Source organism: Hydra vulgaris, chromosome 06, assembly GCF_038396675.1.
Source record: "Hydra vulgaris chromosome 06, alternate assembly HydraT2T_AEP".
In the NCBI taxonomy this organism is placed as follows: Eukaryota; Metazoa; Cnidaria; class Hydrozoa; order Anthoathecata; family Hydridae; genus Hydra; species Hydra vulgaris.
In genome coordinates this window covers 20533060-20547758 of record NC_088925.1, presented here as the reverse complement: position 1 = coordinate 20547758, position 14699 = coordinate 20533060, and the positions used below count along the sequence as shown (strand labels likewise).

The 14699-nt window shown below is 26.1% G+C and overlaps 1 protein-coding gene across 2 annotated transcripts in view; it reads right to left on the bottom strand.

Annotated features, from left to right (window-relative positions):
- Positions 1-5495: 5495 nt before the first annotated feature.
- LOC100199199 (RAS guanyl-releasing protein 2-A) overlaps positions 5496-14699 on the bottom strand; it is a 38400-nt gene continuing 29196 nt past the window's right edge. The window contains exons 10-18 of one of the 2 annotated variants that reach the window (XM_065799513.1): positions 13989-14066; positions 12877-12996; positions 12325-12440; positions 11719-11857; positions 7574-7610; positions 7382-7465; positions 7023-7046; positions 6384-6571; positions 5496-6310 (exon numbers count right to left, since the gene is read on the bottom strand). In XM_065799513.1, coding sequence (XP_065655585.1) covers positions 6143-6310; positions 6384-6571; positions 7023-7046; positions 7382-7465; positions 7574-7610; positions 11719-11857; positions 12325-12440; positions 12877-12996; positions 13989-14066 — 954 coding nt within the window. In that variant the 3' untranslated portion in view covers positions 5496-6142. The remainder of the gene's footprint in view (positions 6311-6383; positions 6572-7022; positions 7047-7381; positions 7466-7573; positions 7611-11718; positions 11858-12324; positions 12441-12876; positions 12997-13988; positions 14067-14699) is intronic. The other variant, XM_065799514.1, reaches the window with a different exon arrangement.

Below are 14699 nucleotides of genomic sequence, written 5' to 3'. Positions count from 1 at the left end.
TGTTAAAGTGTTAGTTTTTCTTTACTACAAATAATGCAACCGAATAACGCTTATTAATTCAACATGCAAGAAAGTTGTTCTTTAGACAAAAATATTTAAAACTAGTGCATTTATTTTTTAATAAAAAATTAATGGTAACTATAGTAATTAGCAGAACGCGACCCATAAAAGAGTCATTGAAGTATAAAAAAAATCTTACTAATTTGTAAAAAATGGGGTCTTATTAATGATAAACAAAACTCTCGAATCATTCATGTATTTAATAACATTCAAATCACTTTTTGTTTTTAAATCGGCAAAGGATTCATCATCATTTTCGGAGTTTATCAGTTAAAATCTAAAAATAAAAGCTCATAAGATAATATTACAATAACATTACAAGCATTGCGAAATTTATTTTAAATTACGGACTTTCACAGAGCGCGGTTTCAGTGTATGACTTTTCCGTAGGGGATAAATGAACATAATGGCGACTTTGTTTAGGTTGTTTTTAAAGCGTTTTTTGTTGTTTTGATTTTTGAAAATGACTTTGCTAGTCTAATATTAGATAATTCTTATTAAAATAAATAGTATTAGAAAGGAATTAACACCATGAAGTGGTTTTGTTCTTCATCTTTATGCTACAATAACGTTAATACAAAAAAAGAAGATGGAACTAAAATAAAGTATTATTCGTTACCAAAAAATGAAAATCTTCAAATACAATATCAAAAGATATTGTATTTGAAGATTTCTTCTAAAAAATCTGAAGAAATCTCCTACTAAAAAAATAATTTCAAAATATGTTCCTAAACTTAAGCGTCGTCCTTCAAAATTGCAGCTAAATTCTATCTTATCTAATTCATTAAAAAACAATAAATCATTAAAAGAACATCTTGAAGAAGCTAATGTAAAAATCAAGAGACTAGAAAATGAAAATAAAACAATACAAATAAAAGTAAAATTTCTCCAAAAATCTAAATTACTAAAAGAAGTCGAAAGTAACAAAAAAATATTTTCATTATCAAAAAAATGATCATATCATAATATTATAATAGATAATAAACCTTCATGATTTTAATACCTTTGTGGTTTATCCATTAAAAAGTTTAATGTTTTATTTGATGTTACTAGTCCATATTTACATGCTATTGAATATCAAGATTGTAAAGGCACTAGTAATCGAGCTTTAGATAAAAGAACTGAATTATTTTCAGTTTTAACTATTTGTCGTCATGCATTACACTTGGGAGTTATGGCACATATGTTATCAGTTTCTGAAAGCACAGTTAATAGACTTTTTGTTGCATGGATAGTATTTTTAGAAACACTGTTTGATGAAGTTGATCTTCATCCTGATGATGGATATTTATTAAAAAGAATGCCAGAATACTTGTCAAGACTGGACATGGTCTAACTGATATGATTATAGACTGCACCGAATTTAAATTTCAACAACTAATTTTGATTTAAACACTCTTATGTTTTCTCATTACAAAAATACACAAACAGGAAAAGCATTGATTGGTATTTCACCTCATGGAAGTGGTCTTTTGTTTAGGGATATTTATCCAGGTTCAATATCAGATAGTGCAATAACAGAAAAAACTGGTGTGTTAAGTTGGCTTACCCCTGAACATGAATTAATGGCTGATCGAGGTTTCACGGTCCAAGATTATTGTTTGATGAAAGGTGTTTATTTAAACCGACCAGCACAAAAAAATTTGGATAAGTTTTCACATGGGGATGTTTCCTCAAATTTTAATATTGCTTCAACCAGAATTCATGTTGAACGATTTATAGGGCGTGTTAGAGATTGGTCAATTCTTAAGACAGTTTGGCCTATGCAAAGACTAGACTTACTTTCATCAACATGGAAGACTTTGTGTCATATTGTTAATTTAACAATGGATCCTATTAGACCAAATCCTGAAAAATAATACTTAAACGTATAAATTTAAAAATGTTTCTTTGAAAATAGTTAGGTAGTTTTTTATTATTGTTATTTATTGCAAGGTACTAAAATTTACCGTAGAAAGTTTACGTATTAATTTATTAATATGGGTACGTAATGGTTTGATACTTTCGAAGCTTGGAATTCGATTAAGATTTTCCTTTTCTAGAGTTGCAAATAACTTGTATTCTTTATGTGGCCAATCTGATATTGGTGTGTTTGAAAAGATACTGTCCATTAAACATTTCACTACATCCCACAAAATGTTGTTTTTCTGAATATTTAAGTACTTAACAGTTTTTGATTCAGGATGATAGGACATAAGAAAGCAGTAGTTTGATTGTGTACATACCATTTGAAGTTGTGTTTGAATAAAATAGGCAGGTGATTTAAATAAGTTTGAAAATGGTTCTTTTGAATTTTTTGCTCTGATCTTTATTTCAAGTAATAAGTTTGGAGCTACCAAAGCATCAGGACTTGAACCGTATGTTTCATCTTCTGTTAAAGTAAAGAAACCATATGGTGTAGCATCAGATAAAGACTGGTTTCGAAAAAATAACAATGCTTCTTTTTCAAACTGGTGACCACGACGGAAATTTCTAAAGCAGTTATTAAATAAATCACTTTCATTAAGTCCTTCTTTTCCAATTTTCCAATAAGGTTCAAACTTTTTTTCACCATATACACCTAACAATGCAGGAGGTCGACTTCCAGATATTTTGCTTTTTCTTATGTATAGCCATGCGTCTGAGTTTTGCTCAACATTTTTATAATTTGCATATTCACTAGGATCATTAGGGTATATGTTCTGAATGTTAACATTTATTTCTGTTGCATTTTCTTGTATGTGTTGCTGAATCTAATTGCAAATTGTTGCGAAGATAGAAAATTGTTTTCTGTGCTTGTTAAATAATTTTTATTATTTATAGTTATTTTAGGAAAATCATTTTCTTTAGTAGATTTTGTATTAGTAGAATTTCCAAAAGTACATACTATATTATTTTTAGGAATAGTATAAATTGTTCTTTCCATTACACGATTAATATTATATTTTATTGTGGTTAACTTTTTAGTATCTAGAAAAGTAAGGTTAGCATTATAGGTTTGAGTTTCTTTAACATAATCATGATTCATCAAGCAACATACAGCCATTTTTGTGGAGCGATAATTAAGGTGGTCAAAAAGTGATGAAGACTTTACACTTGATTTAGATAAAACTTTGTAACAATGCGATTCAAAAGGAATTTGTGTATCTTTTATTTTAGACTTTAGGTTAAGTTTCATTATAAGAATATCCCTTTTGAATTTTGAATTTTCTGGGTCTGCAACAATAGTTTTTTCCTCATGTGCATTTTTATTTATTTATTTTGAACCAAAATATGCTGAAGTAAGTTTAATTTGACGAAGTGGAACCGTAGGTATTGAACCTTTTTTACTCCGACAATGCCATTTTTGAAGTTGTTCAGTACAAGTAAGGGATAATATTTTTTCTTTTGTTTCATAAAAGTGCTTTAGAAATAATAACAATGCAAGAACATGGCAACATAGCCCACTGACACCAACAGGACATTCACAATAAGCTTTTTGTGGAAAGTTGCTTTTGAATAAAATTACAGCAGAACGAATTTGTTCTCCATAAGATCTTTTTATAAGTCCTCTAACAAACAACGCATTAGGTAAACTAAAATCTGTTAAAGCTTTAATAGTCACAATTTTTCTGTTTGTTAAAATAATATATCCTTTTTGTTGCTGTCCCAAACTGCCTTCTTTTTTATTTGATGCATGTTTTTTAAACATAGATGACGTTATATAAGGATACAATGAATCGTCACTAGTCCAAGGAGCAGTTAAAGGCGGAATATTTGTAGGATCCAAGAAAGTTTTAAATACAAAAATTCTTTCTGCCTTTAACCTACAGTTTAAATTTATTGATTCTGATATGTAACTCATCTAAAGTGCCACTTGTTGATAAGCCATGGTCTGTTAGCCATTTTATACAATCTTTTTTTTTAAGTAAAGTATCATCCATTGTATTTTATTTTCAAAAAACAGATGTTAAATGTTATAATTACGGATTCATTTATCCCCTATGAAGATTTCACCAAAATCTCATACGCCGAAACCACCCCTTATGAAAGTGCCTAATTATTAACATTACTCGACACATTTTTTTGTTATGAAAAAATTTGAATAATTGTTTCTTACCGTAAATGGGGATTAAGGCGATAATTGTTTAAAAAAACCCATCTTGGCGCACCTTTGACCAGAGTAGATCGTTGTACCTTTGACACAAGTCTTTGCAAAATTGTAAGGATTAGTTTTTCTGATTTTTTCTAAAGATAACTTATAAAATAGTTACATATGTTTTTTGATTGGCACGAGGTTGGCCAGAAATTTCTTTAAAATATATAACTAGTCATTGTATTAAAATGTTATTTATTTTTAATAATAGCATTTGGCCAAAAAAAAACACACCTTGGTCATAGGTACAATGCACACGATGTACCTTTGACTACTTTTTAAAAAAAGCAGTAAAATGATACTTCTTGGTCGAAAAAAGTCTTAAGTATAAATTTTGCGCGAAATATGAAAGAAAACACAAACTTTGATTGGTTTTAATTTATTCAATAGACTATACAAAAAATGCCTCGAAGCAAAAAATGGCCAGAGGTACAACAGGTTCCCCTATGTTGTTTGAATTTTCTTACTTAAATTGCCGTTTTCTATTAGAGTTGTATTTGTGTACGTTTAGTAACTTATGTTATAAATTGGAGATCAAATATACTCGAACAAAAATTCGCTTGTTAACTATGCTCTTAATCAAAGTAAACATAATCTTAATTAAATTAATTAATCATTTTCCCACATTAACTCTTACGTAACTCAGTAAAATTATTGTTTAAACGAAATTAAATCTTTGCAAATCGAACAAAAGATTATATCTAACCTCTAGCGTCGACACTGGTTTCAGCATTTTATTATCTCATGGGAGATTAATACTATAAAATTGTTTTGTTTGTTTTTTAAAAAATTGAAAATTTCCTGTTTAGAAATTTATTTTTATAAAAAAAAAAAAAACTGTTCGCAAGAAAGTTATAGAATTTCTTGACTTTTTTTGTATCAAGAGTTTAGAAATTAAAGTTTAAATTAGCAATTAACAAAAACAAACAACTAAAAAGTTATAAAAATAATAATTTATAAATTTAACTGTGAAACATAACGTTTACGACGTTTAGTTTATAATCATAAAAAATAACAGCAGTAAAACAACGAAATATCACAAGTTAAACTTTATAATTCTCATGTGACGCTCTATTATTTTTACACAATTTTTATGCCAAAATGTAAAAATCAATTAACTAACAAGGGTTAGTGAACTGTTTAAATTAAATTAAAAAAAATGCTTTGAGGCAACTTCAAGCACCTTAATTGGAGATGACGATTTCGGTGTAAAAACATCTCAAACACACGGTTTGAAAAAAAAATTATATAGTTTTTATTTAAGGAAAACCATCCCCTCAAGCAGAGAATGCATTTTTAAAAGCCAAATCTTATCTACATATAGCAAAGACATTTCTGTGATATATTTCTAAACAGTAATACTTCTTCCACACATAATGTAGGTCTCTTATATTTAGTGGCATTTTACAATTTAAAAAAAATCTACAACCGAAAATTAAAGGATTTAATAATAAACTCAAATCTCAAAAGGCCCTTGATAATATTCCAAAATGTCTTTAAAGTTAATTTTTAACTCAAAATTCGCAATGTTTTTAAAAAAAAAGTGCGTTAAACTATCCAAAAGCGTTAAATTATAATTGTGACTGCATAAGACAATTTTATAAAAACATTAAAGAAACAAAAAAAGTATAAAAACTAGTAATATAAATATTAAATTATTCACTTCAGCATCATTGTTAGCGACGTGTAAATTCGTCACTGTTTACCGTCAATAAATAAAAATTATCACAAATAAATAGCATCGACCTTTTAACGTCAATTTTGAGTTCAACAATTTGGTTAATTTTTCATAAAAGAACAAAGTTCATAAGAACACTTGCACTCATTTCGTTAATGACGAAAAACTCTGTTGCCATGCTTTTCATTAACACCTTTAATGTGTGGGCGCTACAATCCCTTCTTGTAACATATTTACAATCGGGCAGTTTTTCTTCAGTCGCTTACTCTTAGAAGAACTCTTTACGATTTTCAAACTTCAGTTTCAGTTTTACTAATGTTTTGTTTAGCAAATTGTTCTGTAACACTAGACCGCTGACGTATTTTATTTAATTGCGCTTGTAATTCGCTGATTGTCTCCTCAGCGCTCATTAACTTCGCTTTTAGACTATTATTTTCTTTCACAAGAGCATTTTTTTCCTATCAAAAAATAAGATGCGGTAGAAAGTTATCCAAATTAAAAAAATAAAAAAAATAAACATTGAAAGCCTACCAATTCGAGTTTTAACAATCTGTCTCGTGTCATATCGTGTCTTCGTATAGTCGGACTTCCATTGCCATTCACGTCACTAACATCACTGGACGCATACTCTGATTCTGCATACAGACTTTGAGAATCAAATGAGCCTCTCCATTCTTCTTTAAGCCTTTTTTTAAATGGCAATGTTTTAAATCTGATCTCTATTTTTGGAAAAAAACAAAATATTGCGCATTACATCACTTTAATTGCGTCACACAAAAAAATAAATAAAAACTTTGACTAATAAAAATATAAACAAAACAAAATGTCATTCAGTAATTCTTAAAGAAAAAGTTTTGTTATTAGAAACATTGATTAATAACAAAGATATCTAGAAAAAATTAGTTATCTCACTTATTAAACGAGAGTAAAAACATTATTAGTGTTAAACATAACTTATTTGTTAATAACTAATTAGATAATATAAAATATTAGTGGTTTTCGTATGATCATATTATTTATATTTCAAGTGTTAATTCGCATAGTGTTAATTACGCATAGTGTTAATTCTATAAGTTTTTAAAAGATATTAAAATTGATCAACAATAAAGCCAAAAGGTTAGCATAGTCAATTCATATTTTACAGCTTAAAACTATAACTAATGAACTTACTAGCATCAGGAGAATCAAATCCACCTGGTGAAAAAAGAAACCATAATAAATACGAGAATGTAACCAGCTATTGGCCCCAAGAGGTTTCTCATTATTTTCATTTATCATTTTAAGACTTTTTATTTTATTTAAAAAAACTTTATTCAAAAAAATTATATTTAAAAAACTTTATAATACCTTATTCAAATATTACCCTTAAATTAAAAAAAAGCAACACATTTTAATAGGGCCAACATGTAAAAAATATCTCGACAGATATCAATAAGTATTTAAAAATTTAAAACATCTTAAATAAAATATTTAAGTCAATATGTTCTCCATGTGACCCATATACAATAATTAACAATATAAATACATACCTTTAAAATTTTGGCTTTGTCTGACAGGTTTGCACTCTAGAACTACGTGACTTTTACATTCTTTATGACAGGTTATATGACAGACTAGAAAGAAAGTAAAAAATTAACAATAGTAATAACAGAACAGTAACGTAAAATAAAAATATTTTATTTTAAATATAAATAAAGAAAAAACGTTTTCAAAGATCTTACTTTTGCAACGAAAGCCAGATTTGCCTATTCCCCATAACTGTAAAAAAAATTGAATAAAAAAATACAATATTAAAGAAAAAAATACAAATGTTTCATTCGCCATACAAGTCATCTTACTTTATCCAAAAAAACATAAACAAACAAACAAACAAAAACAAACAAACGGTTTCAATGAAAGACTTTCTAGTCATGACAGAATTTACAGTTTAAAAAAAAAATTATAAAGCTGGAAAAGTTAATGTGAATTCACGTACATTACGCCGGAGACACATTAAATTTTACAATTTTATTGTTAACCAACTTTATGAACTCACGTACATTACGCCGGAGACACATTAAATTTTATTGTTACTCAACTTACTCTACTACTGTTTTTGAATAACTTCGTAAAAAACATTTTTGAAATTCGTAAACTATTTCTACTAAAAGTATATTTCCATAAGTAAATAAATACAACTTGCAACCACGGAAGCAAGAATGTCATCAAGTATAAAAATGATAGCAATAAAACATATTCTAATAAATACTTAACGTGATACTTAGTTAAGTTTTTTACAAACTTTCGAAAGGTGTTATTTTTTTTTTTTTTAATAAAGAACTTTTAAACAAATAAAAATGACGGAAGCGTGAATATTTACAAACTTGGTGTCGTCACGCCGACAAAAGTGATCGAAATTAAAACTTTTCATCAAATATTTCACATCTTAGCAGCAAGTTTGTATGAAAAGCAATCATAAGTACACTTTTGATTTTGAAGCCCGCAAATGCAGAGATTTCTTTTTTTGTAAATACTAACTTTTTTTAAATTAAATCTAAAAACAAAAAAAATAAAAACGCGTTTTTAGACCACGACTAAAAAATAATTTAACTTTAGATAATGGAGTAATAAAAATAGACTTAAATTGTCGCCGCAAAAACAACAAAAAAACATTGCGTAAAGGAACGAAACGTAAAGATCATGCTTGTTTGTATTTAACGAAATAAAACAAACAAGCATGATCTTATCATTTCTAAAATTGAGTTTGAGTTTAGTTTTCTTTTTAAATTTAGAATAACATTTTCAACTTTATTCAAATAGTGCATTAACGAAATTCAGTCGGTGGCGTTGCAATATAAAAGGTAGACTTAAAGCGTTGCATTATGGTCTACGTTGTTTGCATGACATTAAGACTAAAGTAACTAAAAGAGAATCCAAATGTGTTAATACATATTAACATTTTGGGTGTGCATGTAATGGATTTTAAATAAAAAGCTGGTTCTTACTTCAACTTTTGCCCATCTTTAATAACCATGTAAAATACTGAAATTTCTTTATATTGAATTCATTTTAAAGATTTAAATCTGATAATCAGTTTAATGTATTGGAATTAAATAATTTTATTTGAAATTTTTAATTCCGTGTTTGTGGTTATTTAAACCTGGGAAATAAACTGAAAATCTTTTTATAGTCTTATTAAAGTTTTTTCTAAAAATATGATGAGAAGGAATATTTCAACTGTAAGGAATATTTCAACCTAGACAAATCTTGTGAGTCGTGTATTCCATCAGATAATGATGCAGGTTGCATATTTCTGTGACAAATTCCATAATTGCCTCTGCTGAACTTGCTTCTGTGTGTATATATATGTGTGTGTGTATGTGTGTTTATATATATATATATATATATATATATATATATATATATATATATATATATATATATATATATATATATATATATATATATATATATACATACACACACATTATACTTACAGTTACATCCAGAGTTGTTAGTCCATGGCCTTGTATTAAGAACAAAAATTGAGGCCTTGGCCTTGAAAATTTTGGCCTTGGTCTTGATTGTTTTGGTCTTGGCCTTAAAAAAAATACACATTTTCTTATTGATTTCGTTGAATTCTGCACATATAACATTGGTCTATTTTTACAAAATGTAGTTTTATCGTCACAACACTAGTTACAGTTTTGTTAATAATTAGCCTTAACATAAGACAAAAATTCAAGTCTTTGGTCTTCAAAATGTTTGTGTAGGCCTTGGCCTTTAAAATCTTAATCTTGGCCTTGAACTTAAAAATCTTGGCCTCGGCCTTGTCCTTGTAACTTATGGCCTCGGTCTAGTAATGTGTGGCCTTGACCTTGCTACTTTTGGCCTTGTTAACAACTCTGGTTACACCTAATCCTTATTATAAACAGTTTTACTTGTTTTACAGTTTTACTCAGCCTCAGAACATCTGTAATTTTTGTATCAGTCAAATGTAGTTCATCATGACATAAACACCATAAGTCTCCATACTTGACAAGTAGACATGGACAGTAGACATGGTCTGACAACATTTTATTAGTTTATTATGCTTTTGTAAGGTTCACCAACGATAAACTTCTATTGCTAATCAGTCAAACTGCTCAATTTTGTCTTTTTTTTAACTCCTTCACAGTAACAGTAAGCATACATTCTTCTGTCTTTAAAATTAGTCAACATACATTCTTCTGCCTTTATTAGTCTTAATGAAACTACTATATTGATTTAAATATCAATTTTATATTAATTTCAAAAAACAAATAATTTTTCTTTCTTAAAAAGTACCATTCAACAATTATTTAAATTAACTGATACACTTAAAGAAATTTAAAAATAGTTAATAAGTTTCAGGTCTGCTGCTACTGTAAACATTAGCTTACTCAAAATAAGAACTGTATTGACTTCTGTATTTTTTATGCTTTATTTCTTATTTTATAGCTCTTCTAGATTGGTTCATAACGATTTTCAGTAAACCCCATAAATATTTACTCTTATGTTTACAATTCTCTTCTATTAGTTTTTCAATTAAAGATTCATTCTTATACAACAATGAGTTGTTTTGCGAAAATATGACTATTAAAATTTACTTAATTATTATAAGCTCCACACATCCTTAATAATGTACTATTTATTTAAGCAAATAAGTTATTTGTAAATTGGATTTGATTTTATTTTTAAAATTTGATTTTTGACTTTTATTAATTTTTTATTATACTATTTGTTTGCATTCTCAGAATTCTAAACGGAAAAAAAAAATCTTGTTAAATTGTATGAACAACTTTGCAGTTTTGATTGTTGTGCGATTGTTGAAACATGTCTTACTGGATAAATTTGTCTTTTAAATACCTTGGAAAACTATATATATATATATATATATATATATATATATATATATATATATATATATATATATATATATATATAAATATATATAAATATATATAATTTGAAAATATGTATTTTGATGTGGATAAACTAATCCACAACCCAATTTATTTATTGCAGACATAAGATTTTTTTCTTTATTCAATTAAATAATGTATCTGCAGATATTTCTCTCATGAGTTTATGTCCACCTTTAGAGTAGAGAACAACAGGAAGAGTATTACCATCTACAAAGGCATACTTCCTAACAAAAAATGATATATTAACTAATTTTTGACTTCAATACAACCATATTACGGTTATATATAAATACCTAAATAAATATCATTACCTGTTGCTAGAGTTTTTACTGTCTGATGTTTTAATCTTTAAAGCACAACTTGTTGGTAAGGAAGAATAAGCTCATGTAGATTTAAAACTGTGGCCGATTTTGTGCAAAGTTGTATCATACTACTACATTTGAAGACTCAGGCTTATTACTATTATCCACAATAAATTCAGATTATTCTTTTGCTAGCTTCTCTTGTCTTTTGCAAGACAGTAAATAGGATATTAAAATAAACCAATACTGTGTAATTTTCATAGAACTGATCAACCTTTTTTCAATTTTCAAGGAATGAAGTGTTTTCCATTTGAAAACAGTTATTTATATTTAATACAGTATTTATATATAAATGTGGTAAAAAAACATTATCTTTTCCTTTTTTTTTTTTAAAAAAAGGGAAAAGATAATGTTTTTTTTACAGGTTACAGCAAACTCCAGATAGTGCAGCTTAAAAAGTTATAACCCTCCATTTATTTTAAAAACTATGTAGAATTTAGCCTAAATAATACAAAAAAAAAAAAAAAAAATACAATACAAAAATAATACAATAAGTATACAAAAAGTTGACAGTTTTTTATATATACAACTAAATGCTTTTTTCTTTAAATAAATAAAAATAAAGCAGAATGAACTTACAAATCCTGTACAGTAAAAACAGTAGTGTGGGGAATAAAAACCATGTTCTTGAAAATCATGCACAAACTCTTTTGTCATTTGTTGAGAATTGACATTCATGAAGTAATTCAGCATCTCCTGGCGACTGATATTACCATCACTTAAAAAATGTTAATGTGTTTGTAAATGTATGTATGTATATATGTAACATTTGCATATATATATATATATATATATATATATATATATATATATATATATATATATATATATATATATATATATATATATATATATATACATATATATACATATATATATATATTTATATATACATATATATATATATATATATATATATATATATATATATATATATATATATATATATATATATATATATATATATATATATATATATATATATATATATATATATATACTTATGCGTGAATGCACAATGTTTTGCAGATTAAAAAAAGACAGTATGAAAATCCATTTAAACCACACATGTAGAACAAATGACATCAAACTTAATTTAAAAAAAGCAAATAAATGTATATAATAAGCTCAACATAATACAACAAAAGATAACACACTAGAAGTTATTAAAAAAAAAAAACATACCAGTCAACATCCAACACTGCAAATTTGTCAAGAAAAGGAAAGTTTGTGGCTAAAGCATCAAATTCTTCTTCATTTATAAAACCATTTTTATCCACATCATATGTATTGAAAACAGCCTAGATTAAAATTGAACATCCTGCTATTTTAATGTTTTTTTTATAGTTTCTCCACATATTGAACATATAATTAAATTTTAATTTATATAATAAAATATGTATATACATATATATGTGTGTATATAAGTTAATAAAATTTACTAGAATATTTCCAGCATCTCCTAAAATTCCAAATAAGAGAGGATTTAAGGAAAATATTTTAACAATATATCCAAGCATTTTTAAATTTAGAGAAAAAGAGTAAAAAGAAAAAGGGATAACATTTATTTATAAAATAACTGACATAATACAACTTTTATTAATGCTGGTAATAAATTTTTTTTACATAAATTAAAATTAAATGAAATGCATGTTTAAAATTTTGTTAAATAAATATAATCTTATAAGTTATCTTTTTAAAGTTAAATTCCAAGTCAAGATTCATAAATCTACTTACATTGACCATAGCTCTCACATGCTTTTCAACTGTATCTCTATTAGGTGGCTCGTCTATAGAACCTTTGGCCCAATCAGAAAACAAAAGTGAAGATGATGAAGTAGGACTTTTAGACACACTCTAATTAAACAACATAATGGGAAAAAGAAATAAAAAGAAAAAAATAATTAATAATAATATATATTTATATATAATAAATGTATATTAATCTAAAACAAATTTAATTATAAATATAAATGCTTTTTCTCTTTTTATTAAATATTTTACCAGTTCTCTATACTTAAATTTACTGTTTTAATTATCACATGATAAAAAAAAGTTGAAAATTCTAAAATGCATCTCCTATATTTGAATTTTTTTAAAAAGGGCGAATTTGCTCAAAACTTCTTAAGGAAATTCGCCCTTTTAAAAAACACTGATTCATTTTTCAAAACTTTTTTTTATGAATTTCAAATAATTTCTACCACGAACGGCTTTTTTATTTTGCTAATCACATAATTATGACTTAGTTGTCATGTTAAAAATATAACATTCTATGAAGAAATTTCCAATTAATTTAAGATTAAAAATAACCATTGTTTAGAGATAAAACCATATACAATATATAATTTAAACGATTGAAATGGTGTTTTAAAATTAAATTAAATTTATTTAAATAAGTTTGTTTGTTTTTCATTTTTATACACTTATTATTTGTTTTATGTACTAATTGTATATTACTGCGCACAGCAACGCAGCGAAGACAAACTATCGAACTTTAATTTTCAGAACTTGTTTTTTTAACCATTCTAATAAAAAAAAAAAAAATATTTAATTGGATAAATGACATCCAAAAGTTTTTAGAATAAATATCCGAAACCAAAGTTGATTGAAATTGTTGTTAACTAAGTGTAAAACCTAAATACGTTTCCATACCTAATTATTTCATACATAATTTAAAGATTAAATTTAAAATAACAATAATAATAAAAACTTGTAAATAGATTTAATTTATTTGAAAATATTTGAAAGAAAAACAAAAATTATTTTGTAAAAAACAATAAAACTTAATAATAAATAATCATCAAATTAGTCAAAAAACAAATATAAAGGCAGACAATGAGTAAAATTACAGCTTTGTTCTCTCTAGGTTCTCTCTGCATAGACATGTCATAAAGATCATCTTCTGTGTATCGAGATCTCAATGAAACCTAAAATTTAATAAAATTCTATAATTTTTTTTTCAAAACAAAACTCTAAAATCAATAAATTAATCACATAAAATTCCAGCAACGAAACAAAAATTCCATTAAAAAAAAAAAATAAAAAAAAAATAAAGCTTCATATAGGTGCTTTTCGGTCGAATGCGACGACGGTTTAAAAACATTTCGCCAATTAAAAACAACAACAACAACAACTAAAAAAATACGTAAATTTAAATTTGAAATCTTAACATAATAATTTTTTACTCGTTGGTATTATCTATAGAAATAAAAAAATCATTTTATGTAAGTAGCTGCTATACTACAAACGTTTTTTTAATTGTTTTTAAAAAAAAACAAAAAAAAAACGCATTACCACAAAAGAAGTTTTTCAGTTTATTTAAGTAATAGTCTCGCGTCAACATATAAATCAGTTTAATGAAAAACACGTTAACTAAAACTACGCCGTAGATATTTGTAAGACTAACTATTTGTTTTAAACGCCACAACCAAAGAAATGGCTAAATATAAACTGTGTAATAATAAACAATAAAATAATGCAATAAACAAAAGAAAACAAAAAGATTTTTACCTCTTTTTTTTTAGTTTAAACTTGTTTTGAAGATTTTTTTAAATCAAATC